The 23,841-nt window shown below is 44.5% G+C and overlaps 1 protein-coding gene across 2 annotated transcripts in view; it reads right to left on the reverse strand.

The window, feature by feature from the left end:
• LOC147122953 (uncharacterized) overlaps positions 1-23,841 on the reverse strand; it is an 84,299-nt gene that overhangs the window by 58,621 nt on the left and 1,837 nt on the right. For both annotated transcript variants that reach the window (XM_085962692.1, XM_085962684.1), the window contains exons 2-3: positions 16,373-16,554; positions 7,470-7,567 (exon numbers count right to left, since the gene is read on the reverse strand). In XM_085962692.1, coding sequence (XP_085818818.1) covers positions 7,470-7,567; positions 16,373-16,554 — 280 coding nt within the window. The remainder of the gene's footprint in view (positions 1-7,469; positions 7,568-16,372; positions 16,555-23,841) is intronic.

Below are 23,841 nucleotides of genomic sequence, written 5' to 3' on the forward strand. Positions count from 1 at the left end.
AGGGTCAGAGGCGGAGATGTGGTCGAAGGGAACAGCACAGTGGGAGAAGCTGCGATAGCAGGAAGACTCTCTATGGGAGATGAAGTATCTGACGGGGAGCAGGATTATGTATCTGACGGGGAGCAGGCACAGGGGGTTGCAGAAGCGCTTGAGTGTGAGGAATTAGAGGGGGACAGAGACATGGAAGTCGGGGGTGGGGTGGCATCATGTGGAAAGGGAAAGGTTAGTGAGGGGCAGAAGGAGAGAGAAAGGGCAGCTCCTGAGCCCAAACTTAATGCAAGAGGCTGAAACAGCAGGGAGAGGTCAAACAGGAGGTGAAAAAGAGCCGGAGGCTGCAGGAAAAAGCAACAGCTGCCCGAAAAGTTGAGAAGGAGCATGAGAGGAGGGAAGAGCCAGAGATTAAATGATGGGGAGATTATCAGGCATACTTCCCTTCTTTGGAGCCATGATTACATTGGTCTCGATTAATGTGAACGGACTGAGGGGTGAGAAGAAATTGCAGCAGTTGTTGCAGGGTTTTAAAGGTTCGGACTTGTTGTGTCTGCAAGAAACCTTTTGGGATGAGGATATTCTAGAAAAAGAGTTCAGAAGGTTTGGAAGGGAGAGGTGTTTGCAAGTTGTGCAAACAGTAACTGTAGAGGGGTGGCTGTTTTGGTGAGTCCGTCCATAAAAGAGAACGTTGCCTTAGTGGACAAGGACACTGAGGGGAGATTTTTATAGCTAAGGGTAAAAATGGAGGGATTTAATTGCGATCTCTTTAATATCTATGCACCGAACGACCATTGCAAGCATCGCAAGTTTTTTCGGGGGTTATTCACTGAAGCGGCAGAGGTGGAAAATCCTTGTATAGTGGGGGATTTTAATGTATTTTTATCTCGGATGGACATTTCAGCCCAGATGACCTTTAAGGATGATAACTCCAGAGGGATGATTGTAAAAATGATGGCAAATTTAAATTTGCGAGATTTATGGAGGGACCGGAACCCCATAAAAAGGGAGTTCTCCAGAGCAGGTTGGGCGGGTGATGTTTTAAAACAGAGCCAAATAGATTTTGTGTTAATGCGGGAAAGGTTAAGTTCGGAGGTGATGGAAATTTATTATAAAAAAGTATTTTTTGGTGATCACTCGGCTTTGGTTCTTAGAATTAGGAACAGCAGAGTTAAGATCGGTTCAGGGGTGTGGATTTTAAACAATCAATACCTGAAAGAAATTGCTTATAAAGAAGGGATTATAAATAAAATAATGCTCGGAAGGAACCTTTGTTCTTGAAAGAAAGAAAGAAGAGTTTGGTGGGACAATTTCAAATATGAGGTAAAAGTTTTTTCGGTACGTTATGAGAAAAAGAGGGCGGCAGCTAACCGGCATCGAGAAGAGAATATAAACAAAAGGTTTATGGATCTCTGTAAAGCAGTTGACGGAGGGGATAAGGGAGCTGAGACTAAGTTCCGGGTGCTAAAGGAAGAGTGGGAATTATTGCAAGCTGAAAAATGCAAGGGGGCCATTCTCCGTGCAAAGGCTAGAGATGCATTGGAGGGCGAAAGATGCACTAGATATTTTCTAGAGCAAGAGAAGCTGCGACAGAAATTATTGTTAATTGAAGAGTTGAAGGTTGGGGAGAAGATAATTCATGAAAGTGGGGAGATTTTAGAGGTGGCTAGCAGCTTTTATCAAGAGTTATATACAAAAGAAGACATTTCCAAATTGGCGATGGAGAAGGTTACTGCTTTTATTGAAGAGGGTTTAAAGGAGGATGAGAGAAGCATGTGTGACAAAGAAGTAGGATTAGCAGAAATAAAAGTAGCAATAAGTGGAATGAAGGGGGGAAAAGCCCAGGGTCCGATGGACTAAGTGCAGAATTTTATAAAGAATTTTTCGAGATTTTAAGTCCATTGCTCTTAGAAGTTTTTAAGGAAATTAAAATTGAGGGAAGCCTGGCCCCATCTATGAGGAGAGGTATCATAAGCTTAGCTTATATAAAAAAAAGGGGATAGACGGGATCTGAAGAATTGGAGGCCCATCACATTATTAAATGTGGATTATAAGAACTTGGCGAGGGTTATGACAAATTGTATGAAGGAGGTGTTACCCGAGATAGTTTGGCCCTCTCAGTCCTATGGAATCATAGGCCAGGACATCGCAGACTCTGTGGTCTCAATCCGAGATGCGATAGAGCTCATGGAAGAGAGTGGGAGGGAGGCTTATGTATTAAAGATAGATCAAGAGAAAGCCTTTGATAGGGTCTCTCATGAGTTTTTATTGAAGGTTTTGGAAGCATTTGGTTTCAAGGAAAATTTCATTCAGTGGATAAGGATTTTTTATTCAAATATATTTAGCTGCGTTAAATGTAATGGTTTTTTATCCAAGTATTTTCCGATACAGAGATCAGTGAGACAGGGTTGTCCCCTGTCCCCATTGTTGTACACATTGGTAGCAGAACCATTAGGTTACATGATGCAAAAGAAACAAGGTGTAGTTGGGATTGTGGTCCCCAGTTCTGGGCTGGTGTCGGTGATACACCAATATGCAGATGACACAACCTTAACATTGAGAAATGGAGAGTCAGTGAGGAAAGCTGTGGATGTAGTGGAGGAATATTGTAGGGCTTCAGGAGCCAGAGTGAATTATAGTAAGTCCCAATGCCTGGTTGCAGGGAGGGGTGGGGGGAATGGTTGGGGGAATGTCACTTTAAGGTGGTGGAGGTTTTGGAAGTTCTGGGGGTGCATATGGGGTGCAAGAAAGACAGGGATGAAGTGGATCGATTAAATTGGGAACCAAAGGTTATGAAAATTAAAAAGATTTTGGGAAGATGGGAAAGAAGGCGGTTGAAAGTGCAAGGAAGAGCGACAGTGGTGTCTGCTCTCCTGCTATCTAAGCTATGGTACTTATTGACGGTGGAGGATATTCCTGAGTGGGTGGAAAAGTCCATCCGAGAGGCTTGTGTGAGGTTTTCATGGGAAGGGAAACCAGCCTTGGTGGCATACAATACCATCATTGGACGGAGAAATCAGGGAGGACTCAACTTCCCAGATATTGATTTGAAGAAGAAATCCTTTAGAATCAAATGGGTGAAGAGATTTCTTCAGAAGTCAAATACAAGTTTTTGGAAGAGTTGTTTTGAGCATTTTTTTAAATGAAGTGGGATAGGAGGGCAGGGGATATTGTATATGGAATACAATAATATGTTTTTGAAATCGATTAAACTTCTCCCTAGTTTTTATAAGGGGGTTGTAGAGACTTGGGTCCAATTTTTAAAGAGTGTGCAGTTTATGCCCAAGGGGGCTGAGGAATTTTTAGAACAGCCCTTATTTTTGAACAGGTGGGTCAACATCGAAGGAGAGGTTTTATTTAATCAAGCTTTTATAAAAGCTGGGATTATATCTGTGAAAGATGTATTATACGAGGTAATTCCAGGTTGGTTGCCGGAAGCGATAGTGAGGGACATGGTGTGGGAGGAGGATCAGGAGGTAGAAGGAAAAGCAATAGGAATCATGTATGAGAAGATTGTGAGGGCAATGCCACAGGATTGGATGGAAGAAATAAATGCGGAAATCTCCAAAGGAAGTAAAATGCATCCTGCTTTTCCAAGCTTTGTACTGGAGAAAGGGGGAGAGTTGGTCCAATTTGACAACTGTAATACTTGAGATTTCTATGAGGTATTCAGAGAATGGAGATTCAAGACATCTGCTGGTCAGGAGTTTTGGCAGAGTATATACCCACAGCTGGACTTCAACAGGATTTGGAAGGGAGTGTGGGCGAATTTTAAATGCCCAGAATGGATTGAACTGGATTTCAAATTGGCTCATAACCGGATTTTTACCATGACGGTCTTGTGCAAGATTGGACGAGTGGAGGCGGCAACTTGCCCAATGTGTGGGACATGGGATGAGACTCTGTCCCATTTACTGGTGTTATGTCCGCAGTTAAATGACTTTAAGTACTATGTTCGACAGTTGTGTGAAGCTTTTTTGCTGGGTGGGGACCGAAGAGCGAGAATGGGAATCCCGTGGGACTCAATTTTGAGATGGGGATTGCAGGAGAGTCTGCCCGAGTCTAGTGGAGCGGCAATTAATTTAATGTTCAGTTTGGCTAGATTCGTGATTGTGCAAAGGAGGAATGCTCTGTTTTTTAAGGGGAGGAGAATCAATCTAAAAGAGTATTTTAAATATAAGCTAAAAGATCATTATAAGGCTCTGTGGATGTTTTATTCAGAAAGGAATTTAAGGACAGTATTTTACAACCAATTTTTAAAAGTACAATCGATTAATATATGTTACAGGTGACAAATTAAACTTCAGGTTTTGATGTTAAAATGTGGTGGCGGAATGGCTGTGCAGAGCGGTGGAATTGATTTGTATCATACACTGTAATGATCATGATGTTGTAAATGTTCTTACGGTTCAATAAAGTATAATATAATTTAAAAAAAGTGGGTAGCACTCTTTCCTCTGAGTCAGAAGGTTGTGGGTTCAAGTCCCACTCCAGGGACTTGAGCACATAAATCTAGGCTGACAGTCCAGAGCAGTGCTGAGGGAGCGCTGCACCGTCGGAGGTACCGTCTTTCAGATGCGACGTTAAACCAAGGCCCCGTCTGCTCTGTCAGGTGGACGTAAAAGATCCCATGGCACTATTTCGAAGAAGAGCAGGGGGTTGTCCTGGCCAATATTTATCCCTCAATTAACATAACAAAAAAGATTATCTGGTCATTACCACATTGCTGTTTGTAGGAGCTTGCTGTGCACAAATTGGCTGCGCGTTTCCCACATTACAACAGTGACTACACTCCAAAAGTAAAGCGCTTTGAGGTGTCCAGTGGTCGTAAAAGGTGCTATATAAATGCAAGTCTTTCTTTTACATATACATTTTGATTTTTCTCACTCCGTATCTTATGCATCTTTACTTTCTCCTACTATTTCTTCATCCTCTCCTTGTATTTCTTCTTTCTATTTCTCTGATGTTGGATTAAAATGTTTGGCTGACTTGAAGACACATCTAAACATGTTATCATACAGGGAGAATTACAACTGGAATTCAGGGAAAGACATTTGGGCTTCCAGCCCTCTGTTTGTGTCTCTGAGAAGCGAATGTAGCAAATCTCTGCTGGCACTTGAGTAGAGAGCAAAATAAGTTTGCTGACCATTTTAATTGTACAGTTGAATGACAACCCAACCCACATTTTAATTAGCTTTACTTTTTTCCAGTTCATTCACGAGAACTGGCAGCCAGGTTTCTACCAATGACACTAGAGCCAGCTGTTATGAATGGTTTGTGTTGATTTATTGCCATTATTATCGTAGAGTATTGCCTCAGTTCCATTTGGCATCTTCCTGGAATGGACTGACTGAGTTTGGGATGCCACTAGATGGGAATACTACTCCATTGTACATACGGCTTCATTGTACAAAGAGGTCGTAGTGCATGGTTAGACCCTGATACACCACACACTTATTAGTAAGTAAGGCAGTATGTGGACAGCAAGCGAGTCACAAATTTTTGCCAGTCCAAAACTGGGCACAGTAGGGGCAGGATAGGAGATGGGACTGTGGGTGTTTTACTGCTGATATAAACTCAAACAACAACTTGCATCTATATACAGGAAACTTTCTGGTATCCGGCACGGATGGGACCAACGTGGTGCCGGTTCATCAAAAATTCCGGCTAACCGAACGCTATAGTAAAAGATACGGAGCCGAGAGCTCCATATAAAGCAACAAACCCTGTGCTTCAGAACAATCGGCACAAGTTGCAAGTGTCTCTGTAGCTTAGCAACAGCTGCAGCTACACCCTTGCACAGCAACAAATGGAGTAAAAAAAGTAATAAAAGTTACCAGAACCTACTCCTAAATTTTGCCGGTTAACCGACATTTCCGGTTATTTAGGGGCCGGTTAATCGAAAGTTTCCTGTAGCACCTTTAATGCAGTAATGGTCCCAATAAGCTTCACAGAGGCAAAGTCAATGATGGGCAGCAACAGGAAAAGAATTAGGGCGCAGACTTTTCAGCAGGAGTTGAACAACATGGGGCGAATTTCTGCTGGTGTTCTCCTGATCATCCACCAGAACTTTGGTGGAAGATCCACAGAAACGGCTTCCATTTTGCTGATGTTAAGCTAGAGGAAGTTCTGATTCACCCACAACTTGGTGTTGAACAAGTAGTCTGACAGCAAATTGGTGGTTGTCAAATTGAGGTTTCTGGTGGAGCTTGGTGTCAATAGCATATACATGATAGGTGACCTCATGCATACATACAGATGATGTGGCTAAGAGGATGTATGTAAGCAAGAATGGAACTGTGGGACACTTCCCAGGTGACTATGCAGGGATGAGTGCAGAAGCTATTGCAGGAGTTATGCACTGGGACAGATAGAGGAGGAACCAAGTAAGGATAGTGCTATAGTGACATACCACAGAGGAGAGATGTTGGATTTATGCCCTCTAATTATGGACCCACTGACTATTAAATTTGTTTTTTCCTTCTTTACCTATCAAAGCCCCTCAAAACTTTGAACACCCCTATCTGATCTCCTCTGTACTGGTGAAAAGAGTTACTGTTTCTCTAGTCTTTCCTCATAACACTGTATTTAATCTCTTCTGAACTCTCCATAGCCTTGAAATCCTTCCAAAAGTTGGGCACTGAAACTGAACACAATGGCCCTGAAATTAGGATCGGGGGCTTGCCGCGCGTGCAAGCCCCCGATGTGCACTCACCCTGCGCGCCGACATCTGAAGCCCGGGCCTGCTTGCATTTCCTGTCACAGGCCCGGTTCAGCTGTCGGCGCGCTGTGCTAACCTGATCCAGCGGCGTAGTTAGTACGATGTGCCGGCTGGGATCAGGTGAGCACTGTGCAGCCAATCAGGGGAGGGGAAACTCATTCATGAGTTTGACAGTAAGAGCTGTCAAACTCATGAAAAGTATGGGCTGCCAAAACACTACTTTAACTTTAAATAAAATTTTAAAAAACATCCCACTGGTTATATTAACTATAAATAAGTTTAAAAAAATGTTTTAAACAATTAATCCATTTTTTGAAAAAAATAAATTTTTAAAAAATAGGGTCTAAAACTAAACTTACCTTACTGTAAATTCTTTAAAAATAACAAACCTGTGGGAAAAAAAATTCTACATTGTACTAAAAGCCCACTTACCTGAAAAACTAAATACTTACGTCTGGTTTTTCCACGCGTAAAGACCGGAGGCCTTTACACGCGCGCAACTCTGGGGAAAAAAAAGGAATTTCACTGCGCACGCGCTGCCCGTGCAGTCGCGCGCGCTCTGCCTCTTAACCCCTTGGGTCAGAGGACAGGAAATGCCGGTTTTCAGCGCATGCGCTGTGCATGCTGAAAACCGGCAATTCCTCCGGGCACACGCGTGAGTACCCCGTCCGTACTCACGCGTTGTGCCCGGAATTACTGGGCCATTATTCTAACTGCAGCCTAACCAATGATTTGTATCCTACATGGTTTGGGGAATTACCTTCTTATGCAGTTCCTCTAGTTTGGATTTCAAGTTCACATTTCCTTCCACTTTGCCCGCTTCACTGTAATGTTGGTTGTCAAATTGTTGACGGAGTTCTAATGGACATCAACATAAATACAAAAGCATATTTAGGCTTTTTCAAAGAAATATGGCATGCTATAAAGTAAGGAAAAATTATGCACCATTCATGATCCAAAAGATTGTGAAGTACTTGCAACATTTTAGAATTCATTTGTTATATTTTTATATGACCAAAGATATACAGGGTAAAGGTATTTCAAATAGCTGTTTTTCCCTTTCAGACTTTAACATGGAATCCAGAACCCAGTTCTCTGCAAGTTGTAGGCAGGTTCGTTTATGTGTAGATTAGCAGGATGCAGAAGCTTGATCGTCGATGCTGATCAAATTATTGGTTGTTTGAAGGAAAGAGAGTATTTGATATGTATACCAAAGTTAACTAATAATCAGATGTAGGAATTGCTGGCAAGTGCAAAGCAGCTCTATTGGCTGAACCATCAGGGGAGCTTTGTTCGAAGATGAGTCAGGCGCATTATTTAAAAACAGACAATGCTGGAAACACTCAGCGGGTCAGGTAGCATCTGTGAAGAGAGAAATAGAATTAACATTTCAGGTCCATGATCTGAAACGTTGGCCGGAATTTTGCTGGCGCTCAGCGGACAGGATGAGTGGGGGGCCAGCTGTTAAATTGAAAATGATTGACAGCGGGTCAGGAACCCGCTGTCAAAACGCGTACACTGGACTTTCCCGATGTCGGGTCTGTCAGCGCTGAGCAGACCCAACAGGCAGCGGCGGGTGAGGCAATTAAAATCATTAGTGGCTTGTTTACAGACACTTAACAATGCTTTTTTCCCAGCTTTTTGTATTTGACAGGTGCCCATGGGTTTCCCGCTGTGCCTAGACCTCGTCTGTGAAGCTGAGGCGGGAGGTCACTTGCCATTGATTCAGTTGATGAGTTGACAGATTCAAATGTCAAGTCAAAGCTCCCAGCTGATTGAGAAATGTTCCCTTAGTCAATAGCTTCACTAAACTGCATTTCCACTACATGTCAGAACGCTGCAAGTCTTTACACAAGTTTCCATCCAGTCATTACCTCTCCCACCATTGACAGATCGCTTCTGTCATCTCTGCTTCACCTGCCATCTATTCCATCAGCATCAGTGCACATTATACTCTCTCATCTTGGTCCTCAGAATCCCACCACGATAAGCCCCAACACCAGCAGCACCAACAACACCAACCTTCTCCACAATCACCTGATGCTGCAAAGGACAGAGGGCATCAGCGCCCGACCACATTGCTGCCCGGGACACCAGGGATGGCCTCACCATGGCCAGATTTACTTCACTTGATGCTGTAAACCCTGACTGTCGCATGATACGTTAGGTTGGCACCACCCCACACCAACACCATAAAGCATCCCTACAATGCTCAAGCCATTCCTCTCACACTTATCAGCATTGCAGGGGGTATTGTTATGTCTCACCATTCACTGCAACTCACTAAGACACTTCCAAAGGTACACACAAATCTGTCCAAGAACGCAAAGTGTTCAAAATAAAGATTTCAATGTTTGATAGCACATTAACAGAACTTTACATGAACATTGGAAAGAACACACAACTGCCTACCCTGGTGTGTTGTTAATTGGTATGATTGGACTAGGATGAGGGTGTGTGTGAGGGGTGCCTAGTGAGATGGGGAATTGATAATGTAGATAGAGAGGGATGGGCGGAGGTGCAAGATAAGTTGGTGTAAGGATGTGCAGAAGTAGGGTAGGGAAGGCAGAGTGATAGGGATGTGATGAGTGGCACAGCAGGATGAAGGTGAGTGTGGCTTTGCAGTAACTTTTCGTGATCTACTGAGATCATTGAAAGGTTTGTGCCACTGCAGCCTGGTCCTCCTGATGACATCCCTGCTTGTGCCCTCCTGTGCAATGTACAACCAGGCTGCGGTGGTCTCCTGGGAAGGTCTCTTCCACCCATTGTAAGGAAAGAGGTCCTCCCTGTGTGCTGTGACTCCCTTCATAAGCAGATGGAGGGAGTCATGGGAGAGCCTGGGTGCAGCTCTGCACTTTTGTGCAGTGCTTGTCTGTGCATGGTCCCTTTAAGGAAACCAGCTGATGATGCATCATCAAATGACGTCATCAGACCCGCTTCCTTCAATTGGTCAAGAAACTCGTTGGGCGGGCTTAACAAGCCCAATCAGGGGAAAGTCATGTCGGAGGCTGGGATGGAGACAGGAGCGGCGCTGGGACCTGCCACCGATGTCGCCCGCCACGGACCCACCGAGGTAGGGTAAATCACGGCCGTTAACTCTGCTTCTCTCTCTCTACAGATGCTGCCTGACCTGCTAAGTGTTTCCAGCATTTTCTGTTTTCATTTAGATTTCCAACATCCGCAGTATTTTACTGTTGTTACATAAGTTAAAAGCATTGACAAATATGTGACACTGGGACAAGATATGATTTCAGTTGATGCCAGGTATCAAAAGCAAATGGTCTATCAGAAGGTTAGGAATCACAGAATCACAGAAACCCCACAGTGCAGATAGAGGCCATTTCGGCCCATCGAGCCTGCACCGACACATATTCCACCCGATCCCCGTAACCCCACGTATTTAATCCCCCTAACACTAAGGGTCAATTTATCATAGCCAATCAACCTAACCCGCACATCTTTGGACTGTGGGAGGAAACCGGAGCACCCGGAGGAAACCCACGCAAACACGGGGAGAATGTGCAAACTCCACACAGACAGTCGCCCGAGGCCGGATTCGAACCCGGGTCCCTGGCGCTGTGAGGCAACAGTGCTAACCACTATGCCACCGTTACTGTTCACACCTATTTCTTTAATCTTAGAAGCAGTCAATCTTTTAATTATCTGTTTGATCAAAGATAGACATACAGTTGAGGAACAGCTCTGTGGTGCCCAGTTCCCTGCTTCATACTGCCTTAATGATGTGAAGGAGATAACAGGCTATCACATGAAGTTAATCTCCTAACTCGATTTTAGACTGCTTTTTTTTCCAGATCAAGTATTGTGTGACTAGCTTCTTGTGTTGATCTGCTTCCGTGTGATCATCTTAAATTTAAAATCTAGTAGTTTTACCCTGAATGTAACAATGTGGTATTTACTGCTTTTTAGAGTTAGGACAACAAGTGAATGACAGGCATCCCACGTGCTCGTCAGCACATTATACTGTCTGTTTATAGAAACAGTGGGGTAGATTTTGCCGAGCCTGTCGGGAAGAAGGCGGGACTTCCCCTTTCGGGTTTTTGACCCGCCTACTTCGAAGTCCGGCCAATCCGCGTGATTTTCCCTTGATTGACCTTGTTGAGCCCGCCCAGCGGGCTCAGCAGGCCAATTAAGGGCCACCCGGCAACAGGTGACGTCACAGACTGAAATTTCATCTGTCAAGAGTCCTTGACAGATGAAATATCAGCGTTTGAAGCTGTGAAACACTGACAGTCTGAGTTCTGACATGAGTCATTCTGCACAGACTCAATTAGAACTCACACCAGCACTCAAAGCTGAAGGCTGTCACTTTTGACAGATCGCAGCCGTTCAGCTTCAAGTTCCGGCTGAGTGATACGCTCCCGACGGCTACAGGAAGAAAGGCTGTGAAGGTAAGTACAGGTAAGTAAAATTTCTTTGCACACTTTAGACACACCAAACACACTTACCTTTGCACTCATGCACCCATCACTCACCTGAGCGCCGACATGGCGACCCCTCCAACTCCTTCAACCCGACGGCCCGCCTGCTCTACCTGCTGTGGTTTGGAGCCGTTGGAAAACCCACACGAAACCCCTCAAAATAGGGATTAGGCTAAAAACTGCCTGTTAACAGGCAGTTAATTGGCACTAATCCCTTCCCGCCTGGTTTCGGCGGGTCCCAGTGCGGGGCGGGTACCCGCCGCCCCTGAAACTTACGTGGGGCGGGGTTTTGGGCGGGATGGCGTCGGGACCCCCAAATTTGGGATTTCCCCCCCCCCCCCCACACGCCTGAAACCCCGCCTGACGGCTCCCCGAAAATCTAGGCCAGTGTCTTTGCTATGCTACAAAATAATAATGCTGGGAGAAAGCCCAATTTGAAACACTAGTGTTATCTATTATTTAATTCTTGGATTAACTGTATGGTAGGTATAATGTGGGAACTGAGTACACGGTTTGTATTAGTTAAATAAATCATACCGTGGCTTTGTTTTACCTTTAGTATCATACTGTGTGATGGTAATCAACTGGCACTCCATCACACAGCGCCCACCCATTCAACCATGGAAGTATAAACGTGTGTGAGAAAATAAACAAAAATGGGAATTATGCAGATAGAAAAACGAATTGAACTTCTAATACAATAAATAAATGATATGTATATACTGTACCCTCAAGAACCCAGCAGTTAAACGGTTAAGCTTAAGCTACATTTGCATGTAAATGGGAGTGCAGTCACTATGGCTCCCTAAAGTCTAGCAAACTTTATTAGCAGCATGTTGCTACTACACTCTTTTGAAGTAAATAGCCATTTCTAACTCATTTACAGATATCAATCTTCACTTTGTCATCTTGTAATTTAACCTTCACTTTCTCATATTATTTTCTGAGTAAGTTGTCTCATAAAAGACTCTTTACCTTGCCGAAAAAGTTAATAAAGCTCCATTGATTGATCCAGTACAAAGGAACAAGAGTGCTCTTCTACTGAATGTAGCTCTCAGGAATCTCCCTGCTCACACCTGGCACACCCTGAGCTCAGCTGACCCCACCTGAATCCTATGGTTTGCTCTCTGATCAAGCAACAGAGTTAAAATCATGGCTTTTATAAGCCAGGCTCTTAAAAGAATGCAGGAAAGAAAAAAATGTCAAGCTATCTGGAGTGTCTTTTCTTTTAGGTCCATATTCAGAACCAATCAGACTTTTTTCATTTACCTGATGAGAGTCCAATAACTGCATTTTGCTAATAAATAAAATGGCATTTGCTAGAGGCGTCATGCACTGTTGCAGCTACACCCCCATCCCTGGCCTAGAAATTCGGTGGGCTGCGCCACCAGTTAGCGCCTAAAGAGGGCACTCAGTGGCTTTAGCACCACTGGCCACGCCTCCCGCGATATTTAGCTGGGGCGCTAATGGTGGCGTTAACCTGTTGCGCTGCGCCACCTCCGATGACGTCATCGGTGTGCGCAGCGCCCCGCTACTGCCCCGATCTCGATATTTGGCAGCGACCGCCTCTGTAGCGCTGTTCGCAAACGGCGCCCGGTTCACGGGGCCTTCCTGTGGCGGCAGTGGCACAAATTAAGGTGGAGGTGCGGGGCAGACGTTTTTTTTCGGCAGCCGCCTGCCAGCACCTCCGTCCCTGGCCTCCTGATCGCCTCCCGCGGCATTGCCGGCTGTTTTCCGAGAGCCCGGCACTTCTCCTTGGTGCCGGGCTCTTTTGCCGGCACTTGCGATCTCCGATCGCGCTGGTACAGGCCCCTCCCCCTTAAGAATGGGAGGAAGGCCTGCAGTACCGCAGCGCGCCGTGCCGCAGCGTGTGGCGCTGCGGCACGTTGCGCTGCGATATTCAGTTTCAGCGCCCTAAGAGGGACGCGGAGCACCTCGAGCCTCGCCCCATGTCCCTCTTGGGGCGCTCAAGCGGAATTTCCGGCGGTCGCTACTGCTCCAAACGCTGCTCTAAATCCGGCGCCCAGGCGAGCTTGGCGCCCCGTTTGCAGCTCCCCCCAATTTCTCCCCCCCTATCTTTTATCAAGACCACTGATTTACGGTGACTAAATCAAATTCTTTTATTATTCAATTGTATTTTGGTACTTTACCAATGATTTAAAGATCAAATTCTGCGATTTTGTTCATTTTTCCATGAAAACTGTAAATCAGTGATCTTGATTCTGTTTGATAATGCTCCTGCGAAGCACTTTGAGACATTTTACCACGTTAAAGGCACTATATAAATACAAGTTGTTGTTGTTAAAGGCACGATTTAAATACAAGTTATTGTTGTTCGTATAAAATTGAGTTTCCAACCACATATCCGCAGCATAACTAAGACCGCCTATTTCCATCTCTGTAACATTGCCCATCTCCTCCCTTGTCTCAGCTCATTCGCTGCTGAAACCCTCATCCATGCCTTTTGTTACCTCTAGACTTGACTATTCCAACGCACTCCTGGCTGGCCTCCCACATTCTACCCTACGTAAACTTGAGGTCATCCAAAACTCGGCTGCCCGTGTCCTAACTCACACCAAGTCCTGTTCACCCATCACCCCTGTGCTCGCTGACCTAATTGACTCCCGGTTAAGTAATGCCTCGATTTCAAAAGTCTCATCCTTGTTTTCAAATCCCTCCATGGCCTCGCCCCTCCCTATCTCTGTAATCTCCTTCAGCCCCACAACCCCCGCACCCACCCCCCGAGATATCTGCGCTCCTCTAATTTTGCCCTCTTGAGCATCTCTGATTATAATCGCTCAACCATTGGTGGCCGTGCCTTCAGCTACCTAGGCCCTAAGCTCTGGAATTCCCTGCCTAAACCTCTCTGCCTCTCTACCTCTCTTTCCTCCTATAAGACGATCCTTAAAACCTACCTCTTTGACCAACCTTTTGGTCACCTGCCCTAATTTACCCTTATGTGGATTGGTGTTAAATTTTTTGTGTTATAATACTCCTGTGAAGCACCTTGGGGCATTTTACTATGTTAAAGGCGCTATATAAATACAAGTTATTGTTGTTCAGATAAAAACAGAAAATGCTGGTAATACTCAGCAGATCAGGCAGCATCTGTGGAGAGAGAAACAACTTTTCAGGTCGATGACTTTTGGTCAGAACTGGAAAAGGTTAGAGATGTAACAGGTTTTAAGCAAATACAGAGGCAGGGAAAAGGGGGAGGGGAGGAAAGGACAAAAAGGGAAGGTCTTTGATAGGGTGGAAGGCAGGAGAGGTTGAATGACAAAAGGGATGATGGTGCAAGGTGAAAGGAGATGGTAATGGAACAAGTAAAGAAACAAAAGATGGGTCTAGAGGAGTTGTAAATGGCAATAGCAGAATCATCACCAACAGCTGCCATCTGAAAAAATGGGGCAGAGGTTATGATCTGAAATTGTTGAACTCAATGTTGAGTCCGGAAGTCTGCAAAATGCCTAATTGAAAGATGAGGTGCTGCCCTTTTACCCCCTCCCTTCCCACCATCCAGGTTCCCAAACACTCCTGAAACAGTGATTTAATTGTACTTCTCTTAATTTAGTATACTGTATTCACTGCTCACGATGCAGTCGTCTCTACACTGGGGAAACCAAATGCAGATTGGGTGACACTTTGTGGAACACCTCCATTCAGTCCGTAAGGGTGACCCTGAGCTTCCGGTCGCCTGTCATTTTAATTCCCCGCCCCACTCCCACTCTGTCTGACCTCTCTGTCCTCGGCCTCCTACACTGTTCCAGTGAAGCTCAAGCTCGAGGAACAGCATCCCATCTTTCAATTAGGCACTTTACAGCTTTCTTGATTTAACATTGAAATCAACAATTTCAGATCATAATCTCTGTCCCCATTTATTTGGATAGCAGCTGTTGGTGATGATTCTGCCATTCCCATTTACACCTCCTTTAGTTGGCGGCTCATCACCACCTTCTCAAGGGCAATTAGGGATGGGCAATAAATGCTGGCCTTGTCGGCAATGCCCACATCCCATGAATGAGTAAATTTTAAAAAAGTATGGAATCACAGGAGGTAAGGTTTGGTACTGCATAGTAAATTGTCTTAAAAACAGGTAACAGTGTATCATAAATTTCAAGCTGGAAAGAGGTGGGATACCTTATGGATCCATCTTGGGACTCTTGTTTTTAATATACCAGCAGATCCCCTGTGGCATTGTTCATGGTGAGTCAGGGATATTATGCAATTTAGGACTGCCCAAAGTCCCTCTTCCATTATGAAATCACAGCATGTGTTACCTTGGTTACAAGAGCAAGCTGGGATGAAGTTTGGTGAGAGTAAGAAAGTGGTTGTTGTAAGTGGTTATCACTTGAAGTCGTCTAAAACAGTTTAACAAAACATAACAAAATGGAAACACAATTAGAGAAAAATACAGAAGTTGTTGGCCTCTGGAGAATAGGTGACTTGGATTATGATGAAATTGGGTTTGTTTTTTATTGGAGGAGTGGAAACTTGGAGGTGGTTTAATTGGAGCTCTCAAGATTATAATGTGAATTGACAAAATTGACTCAGTAAAGTTGTTTACTATGATGAAGCATTCAAATATAAATTAAAAATGAGTAGGAAGGGAAATCAAGTGGAACTTTTTTTTTACCAAAAAGTAGTAAGAGTTGCAAAATAAGTTACCGGGGAGGTCACTGAAGTGGATAGTTATACATGGGTTCTAGAGACACATGCATGTTTTTTGTGGAAAGAGATTGAATGATATGGTGAATATTGGGTAGGTGGGGATGTAAAAGGATGACAGCTTTGTTTGATCTTAATGGCTGTTTCACTGTTCATAAAAATTCCTATCATACAATCATAGAATCATACAACACAAGAGGCCATTTGGCCCATCATACCTGTGCCGGCTCTTTGAAAGAGCTGTCCAATTAGTCCCACTCCTCTGCTCTTTCTCTAGAGCTCTGCAATTATTTACTTTTCAAGTATATATCCAATTGCCTATATTCCAATATCTAGTTATGTTCAATCTCAAGACAAGAAAATTAAAAAAGAACAAGTTTGAAATTAAAATAATCTTATTATGCATAAAACTGGGCTCTGAATAGGAGATTTTTAAACCATGAACTGAACTTTAGTCAGGCATAGATGTTGAAAGTTACTTTATCAGCACAATAGTTTGAAGCAATTGGTTTGTAGCCTCCAGATTATATCAATAGTCATGCAATATTATCACCCTTACCTTTTTGTTTACCCATAGTTTGTTCCAGTTTTATTATCTCTATTTCCCAGTGCTGCTTCAGTACGTACAGAAACAAAAATACTTGGGAAATGAGGAGGATAAAGATAAAGAAACTAAGACAAATCCATTGTGGCCGACACCATGCAGAACATCTGCCAGCCCTGCTTGCAGTATACTTTTTCCTACAATAGAAAAAAAATGTTTGATTACAATACATTCGCATAAGTTACATTCAATCATGCTGTACACATGGTTTACTATACATGGTATTTTGCAGTGCTGAGTGAGTTTTATTGAGTGGCGTGGGTTGTCAACATCTCTGAAGACTGTTTGTGGTGTTGAAGTGTACGGCTATGCTTGCCCACTGTGTCAGTGTATAATGGTACGTGCCAACACCATAACCAGTCTTCAGGGATGTTGACAATGCAAGTATAATAAGTGGGATGTTAGGTGAAGGAATAGTACAATACATGATTCCAATGCTCTCCTGGCCAGTCTCCCATCTTCCACTTTTCATAAACTTCAGTTCATCCAAACCTCTGCTGTCTGCATCCTAACCCTCACCAAGTCCCAGTCACTCGTCACCCCTATTTTTGCTGAGGTTTCCAGTCCACCAATTCCTTGATTTTAAAATACTCATCCTTGTGTTCAAATTCCTCCATGACTTTGCCCCTTCCTATCTTTGTAGCCTCCTCCAGCCCTACAGCCTTCCAACAACTTTGCATTCCTCCTAGTTTTTTGTGCATTCCCCACTTCCTTTGCCCCACCATTGCCATCTAGGCCTTAAGCTCTAGAATTCCTTCCCTAAACCTCTCTGCCTCTCCACCTCTCTCTCCTTCTTTAAGACACTCCTTAATATCTACCTCTTTGACCAAGCTTTTAGTAACCCATCCTAATATCTCCTTTGACTCGGTGTCAATTTTTGTCTGATTACACTCCTATGAAGTGCCTTGGGACATTTTACTATGTTAAAGGCTCTATATAAATGCAAGTTGCAGTTGTAATGAGGTTGTAATGAGGTAATTGGAATTGCATAATCTGGCTGGTTCAGAGTACCTATTATTTCTTTTAAAATCCTAAATTCTAAGAATGCTGTTTCAATTTTACACACAAAGAGATGGATTCTGAAGGATAACATGAAATTGAATACCTACTAATCATTGCACTGCTGAAATATAGATACTTATTATATAAATAATTTTGTGGCAGAATCCTTGTCATTTCTAATAGTAGAATTAATTACAGCACAGAAACAGGCCATTTGGCTCATCAACTCTGCACCAATGTTTTTCTTTACAATGAACCGTCAAGTTTGATCTGACTTTCCTGCTCACCTCTTGCAACCTTTAATATTCCTCATTTTGAAGCAACTAACACATTCTCTTTATAAAGCATTTATGGGTTCTGCTTCAGCAACAGTCTGTTTCAGAGAATTCCACATTCTAACCATCTTCTGTGAGAAGTCAGCATTTTCGGGACCATTAGTGTTTGCTGATAAAGTAGCACAGACTGGGACCCTCTCCCCAGTTCTGCTCTTATCTGAATCCACCTGTCACTGCACCGGACCACATCCCCCTATCCTCTCAGTGTCACTCCCTTTGCTAATGGCAGGGATTACAGGCTCTGGATCCCACCCTCTTGAAATACATCACCAACTTTGTGCCTTCAACATTTGAATTTCCCCTTTCAGGTGCTTATGTTTTTTTTCTGTTACAGGCGAAAGTATGCCTACAGCTTCAATTGCAAAACTCATGTAGCTGCTTGTTTTCACATGTCAGGCTATTCATGTCTTATCAGCTTTTCTGAAGTTATTGATCAGCCATTGGTAGTTTTCTAGGCTGCCATTTAAAAAAAATTTGTTCCTGGGATGTGGGCGTCGCTGGCAAGGCCAGCATTTATTGCCCATCCCTAATTGCCCTTGAGAAGGAGGTGGTGAGCCGCCTTCTTGAACCGCTGCAGTCCGTGTGGTGAAGATACTCCCACAGTATTAGGTAAGGAGCTCTAGGATTTTGACTCAGCGATGGTGAAGGAATGGCGATATATTTCCAAGTCAGGATGGTGTATGACTTGGAGGAGAACTTGGAGGTGATGGTGTTCCCATGCGGCTGCTGCCCATGTCCTTCTAGGTGGAAGAGGTCACGGATTTGGGATGTGCTGTCAAAGAAGCCTTGGCTTGTATGTGTTACAAATGTGTTTATGTCCTCTTTAATTCTAATGTACTGTTAGTGGTAAAAGCACAGCACTCAGCAAAACTGTGTACTTGTTTATGCAAAATAAAATATGGAATAAGAAAAGGCCATTTGCTCCATTGTTGATAAGGATGCGGTAACCTCCTATTACATCACTGACTGGCTGCTCCATATTGATTATGATATAGTAATGGAGAAATAAAGGCCCCAATGTTCTGTAGGAGTTCTCAAGCTCTCCCATCGTGCCTTTGACCGGAGATTGGAAGATCACCCAGAGAAACGGCATAAATGGCTGAAAATATAAATGGCTGATCTGATGCCAAAGTAAGAGACTGGGAAATCCCACATTGAAATTCAGGACCCAAGTCATTTCAGTTCTAGGGGGTAATTTTCCAAGTACCCAATGGCAGTGGGGATGCTACTGAATTGTGCTTTACATCTCCTATTCTAAAATTAAACTTTAGTTTTTATACATCAGACACAGCTGTATTAATGTTGCAACATGTTGGAATGATGTAACCTGATGTGATAGCTAACCTTGCCATGGAATGCTAAGCATATAAATGTTTGCATTCTCCAAATCTGCTTGGCAAAAAAGGAATTACTGGGACAGAGCCAAATCAGAACAAGTAGCAATTGGATAAGCTGGTGAACCATCCAGAAATCACACAGCTGATTTGATGGAGTCAACAGTGACATACTTCCATCTGTGAGGCTGGCTATAGCTTACTTGTGCTGGTGTCAGTGTTACTACCTATGTTTGGAAAGAAATGCATGCCCCTTGGCTATAAATAGTTTCTATTATAATCTGTGCAGTTTACCAGTGCTAAGGATTGCACATTTATCTGCTTGTCCAGTTCACTACTGCCCACAAATTATGCTGGATATAAACCAAGGTAGGCAAGACTTACCTTTTATAAGTTTTTTGTAAGTTTTTTAAGCAACTGAATTCCTTAAATTGACATTGCTGATAGGACTAACATTGTGTTTCCATCACCATTTTTAAAAATTAACTTGAAGGGAATTAATATTTATACTGCTCTACATAGAGGAATTTGTAGAACTATCCAGCCACTAGAAAAATGTTAAGTGAAAATTCGGATCAGCAAAAGTGACACAGATTGCAAACAAACCCCCTTAAATACATGCTTATTTTTAAGAATGAGACGCATCAAAATAAGTCTTGTTTTCAAAACAAAATGAGCTTGCCGCTCTTAATGACGATACTTGGCAGGTTTGTACTGGAGTGTGGATGGGTTGAGCTTGCTATAGCTGGATATTGCCCGTCATCTGCAGCTTGATTCCTATTTCCAGACAGTCTGTGGTACAGTGATAGACGTGAAAGACTCTGCCAGGCCTGTTGCTCCAAATAGTTCAGAGATGCAGTGAGGTGATGCTGGACTGGTTTAAATAAAAGGATTGACTGCCTAATTCTAAAAGTACATTGTTGCTCAAGTCTCTGTCTGCTTTCTGATTGGTTATTTTCTAATCTGTAATTGGCTATCTAACCAATCATATTCTACAAAAACAAAACAACCGCTCACATATAGGAATTTCATTCCATACAGGCACCATAATGATTTACTGCCTGACTAAAAGCTAGTATTAGGTAAGAAGGGTGTATCATTATAGGGAGAGGGTGTGCATGTTATATTGGCAAAAATATTCTTTGGTGGAGATTACTCAGTAGTTTTGTTCGGGAATTTTTAAAGCATGATGATGAGCCTATGAGCATGTCAGATGAAAAAACTGATGAAAAAATACATTATTTTGGAAACATAGGAACAGGAGTAGGCCTTTCAGCCCCTCAAACCTGTTCCGCCATTCAACTAGATCCTGGATGATCTCCATTTACCTGCCTTGGTTCCGTAACCCATAATATCCTGGAGTAACAAAAATCTATCAATCTCCGTTTTGAAATTTTCAATTGACCTAGACTCAACAGCTTTTTGGGGGAAAGAGTTCCAGATCTGAATGACCCTTTGTGTGAATATGTGCTTCCTGACACCCCTGAACGGCCTAGTTCTAGCTTTAAGTATATGCCCCCTTGTTCTGGACTCCCCCACCAGAGGAAATAGTTTCTTTATCTACCCAATCAAATCTTTTTTGATCATCTTAAGCACCTCAGTTAGATCGCCCCCTTCATTTTCTATATTCAAGGGAATACAAGCCTAGTCTATGCAACCATAATTTAACCCCTTTAGCCCTGGTATCATTCTGGTGAATCTGCGCTGCACCCCCTCCAAGGCCAATATATCCTTCCTGAGTAACAACAGAAAATGCTGGAAAAACTCAGCAGGCCAGGCAACATCTGTGGAGAGAAAATAGAGTCAACGTTTCGGGTCAAACCCTTTGTCAAGACTGAAAAAGCACAGGAAATGAAATAGATTAAAAGGCCAGGCTGGGAGAGAACAAAAGAGAAGTGAAGAGACATTAAGAGGTGTTCAAAATGAGACGAGATGGTGATAGGACTAGTGGAGACAAAAGATCCACTGCCAGCGCATTTCACACCATGGGAGACAGCTGCCATGTGGGAGAGAAAAAAAGGGGGTGGGGAAAGGGCCAAAACAAAGGTGTGGATAAAAAATAAGTAAAAACGTAATGGGGGCCGAGGTTATGATCTGAAATTGTTGAACTCGATATTAAGTCCGGAAGGCTGTAAAGTGCCTAATCGGAAGATGAGGTGCTGTTCCTCGAGCTTATGCTGAGCTTCCGTGGAACAATGCAAGAGCCCGAGTACAGTGAGGTCTGAGTGGGAATGGGGCGGTGAATTAAAATGACAGGCGACCGGAAGCTCGAGGTCATCCTTACGGACTGAACGGAGGTGTTCCGCAAAGCGGTCACCCAATCTGCGTTTGGTCTCCCCAATGTAGAGGAGACCACATCGTGAGCAGCGAATGTAAGAAGTACAAGTAAATCACTGTTTCACCTGGAAGGGGTGTTTGGGGCCCTGGACAGTGGGAAGGGGGGAGGTATAAGGGCAGGTGTTGCACCTCCTGCGCTTGCACGGGAAGGTGCCGGGCGAAGGGGAAGGGGCGCTGGGGGTGATAGAGGAGTGGACTAGGGTGTCTCGGAGGGAGTGGTCCCGACGGAATGCTGAAAGGGGAGGGGAAGATGCATTTGGTGGTGGGATCACTTTGGAGGTGGCGGAAAACGATCCGTTGAATGTGGCGGCTGGTGGGGTGAAAGGTGAGGACAAGGGGAACCCTATCATGGTTCCGGGAGGGAGGGGCAGGGGCGAGGGCAGAAGTGCAGGAGATAGAACGGACACGGTCAAGGACCGTGTCAACCACGGTAGAGGGGAATCCTCGGTTGAGGAAAAAGGAAGACATGTCGGAAGCACTGGTGTGGAAGGTGGCATCGTCGGAGCAGATGCGGCAGAGACGGAGAAACTGGGAGATTGGAATAGAGTCCTTACAGGAGGCGGGGTGGGAGGAAGTGTAGTCCAGGTAGCTGTGGGAGTCAGCGAGCTTGTAGTGAATGTTGGTCAATAACCTATCCCCAGAGATGGAGACGGAGAATTCGAGGAAGGGAAGGGAAGAGTCGGGGATGAACCATGTGAAGGTGAGGGAAGGGTGGAAATTGGAGGCAAAGTGAATGAAATTGTCTAGTTCAGGGCGAGAGCAGGAAACGGCACCGATACAGTTATCAATGTACCGGAAAAAAAGAGGTGAGGGAGGGGACCTGAGTAGGACTGGAACAAAGAGTGTTCCACATATCCCATGAAAAGGCAGGCATAGCTAGAACCTATGTGGGTACCCATAGCAACACCTCTGATTTGGAGGAAATGAGTGGAGTCAAAGGAGAAGTTGTTCAATGTGAGAACAAGTTCAGCCAGGCGGAGGAGGGTAGTGGTGGATGGGGACTGGTCGGGCCTCTGTTCAAGGAAGAAGCGGACGCCCTCAGGCCATCCTGGTGGGGGATGGAGGTGTAGAGGGATTGTACGTCCATGGTGAAAAGGAGGCGGTTGGGGCCAGGAAACTGGAAACTGTTAAAGTGGCGGAGGGCGTCCAAAGAGTCGCGGATGTAGGTGGGAAGAGACTGGACAAGGGGAGAAAAGATAGAGTCGAGATAGGAAGAAATAAGTTCAGTGGGGCAAGAACAGGCTGAAACGATGGGTCTACCAGGGCAGTCCTGTTTGTGGATCTTGGGAAGGAGGTAGAAGCGGGCTGTGCGGGGTTGAGGAACTATGAGGTTGGTGGCCACGGAGGAGGGGGGGTGGGGGAAGATCTCCAGAGGAGATGAGGTCAGTGACAGTCTTGGAAACGGTGGTTTGATGCACGGTAGTGGGGTCATGGTCCAGGTGGAGGTAGGAGGAGGTGTCAGAGAGTTGGCGTTCAGCTTCCGCTAGGTAGAGGTCGGTGCGCTAAACAACAACAGCACCACCCTTGTCAGCAGGTTTAACGACAATGTCAGGGTTAGATCTAAGAGAATGGAGTGCTGCAAGTTCAGAGGGAGGTAGGTTGGAGTGAGTGAGGGGAGCAGAGAAATGGAGACGGCCGATGTCACGGCAGCAGTTAGCGATGAAAAGATCTAGAGAGGGTAAAAGGCCAGGGGGAGGGGTCCAGGTAGAACGGGAATTCTGAAAGCGGGAGAAAGGGTCAGCCGTGCGGGGGGGAAGACTCCTGGCCAGAGAAGTGGGCACGGAGACGAAGGTGGCGGAAAAAGAGTTCAACATCGTGCCGAGCTCGAAATTAATTGAGGTGAGGGCATAAGGGGGATGAAGCTCAGGCCTTTGCTGAGGACTGATCGTTCGGGGTCAGAGAGGGGAAGGTCAGAAGGGATGGTGAAAACACGGCAGAGGGTGAGATTGGGAGAAGGGGGGTCAGAGGAAAGTGAAGGGGAAGAAGGTTTCGGAGGGGCGTTGGTATCCTTCCTGAGGTTCGGTGCCCAGAGCTGAATGCTGCACTCCAGGTGGGGTCTGTCCAGAGCTCAGTACAGCTGCAACATAACTTCCACCCCTTTGTATTCCAGCCCCCTTGAAATAAAGGCCAACATTCCATTAGCCTTTTAAATTATTTTTTTGTACCTGTCCACAAGCTTTTCGTGATTTCTGTACTTGGACCCCAAAATCTCCCTACTCATCCACCGTTCTAAGCTTCTCACCATTTAGAAAATACTCTGGTCCGTCTATCTTAGGTCCAAAGTGCATGTCCACACACCTTCTTACGTTGAATACCATCTGCCACAGTTTTGTCCACTCATAATTTATCAATATCCCTTTGCTACTTTCTGAAAAGTTGAAATATAATGCAACAGTCAATAACACCCTGGCAGTCC

The sequence above is a fragment of the Somniosus microcephalus genome, chromosome 2, assembly GCF_052327205.1.
Source record: "Somniosus microcephalus isolate GS21.2 chromosome 2, FLI_Smic_1.0, whole genome shotgun sequence".
In the NCBI taxonomy this organism is placed as follows: domain Eukaryota; kingdom Metazoa; phylum Chordata; class Chondrichthyes; order Squaliformes; family Somniosidae; genus Somniosus; species Somniosus microcephalus.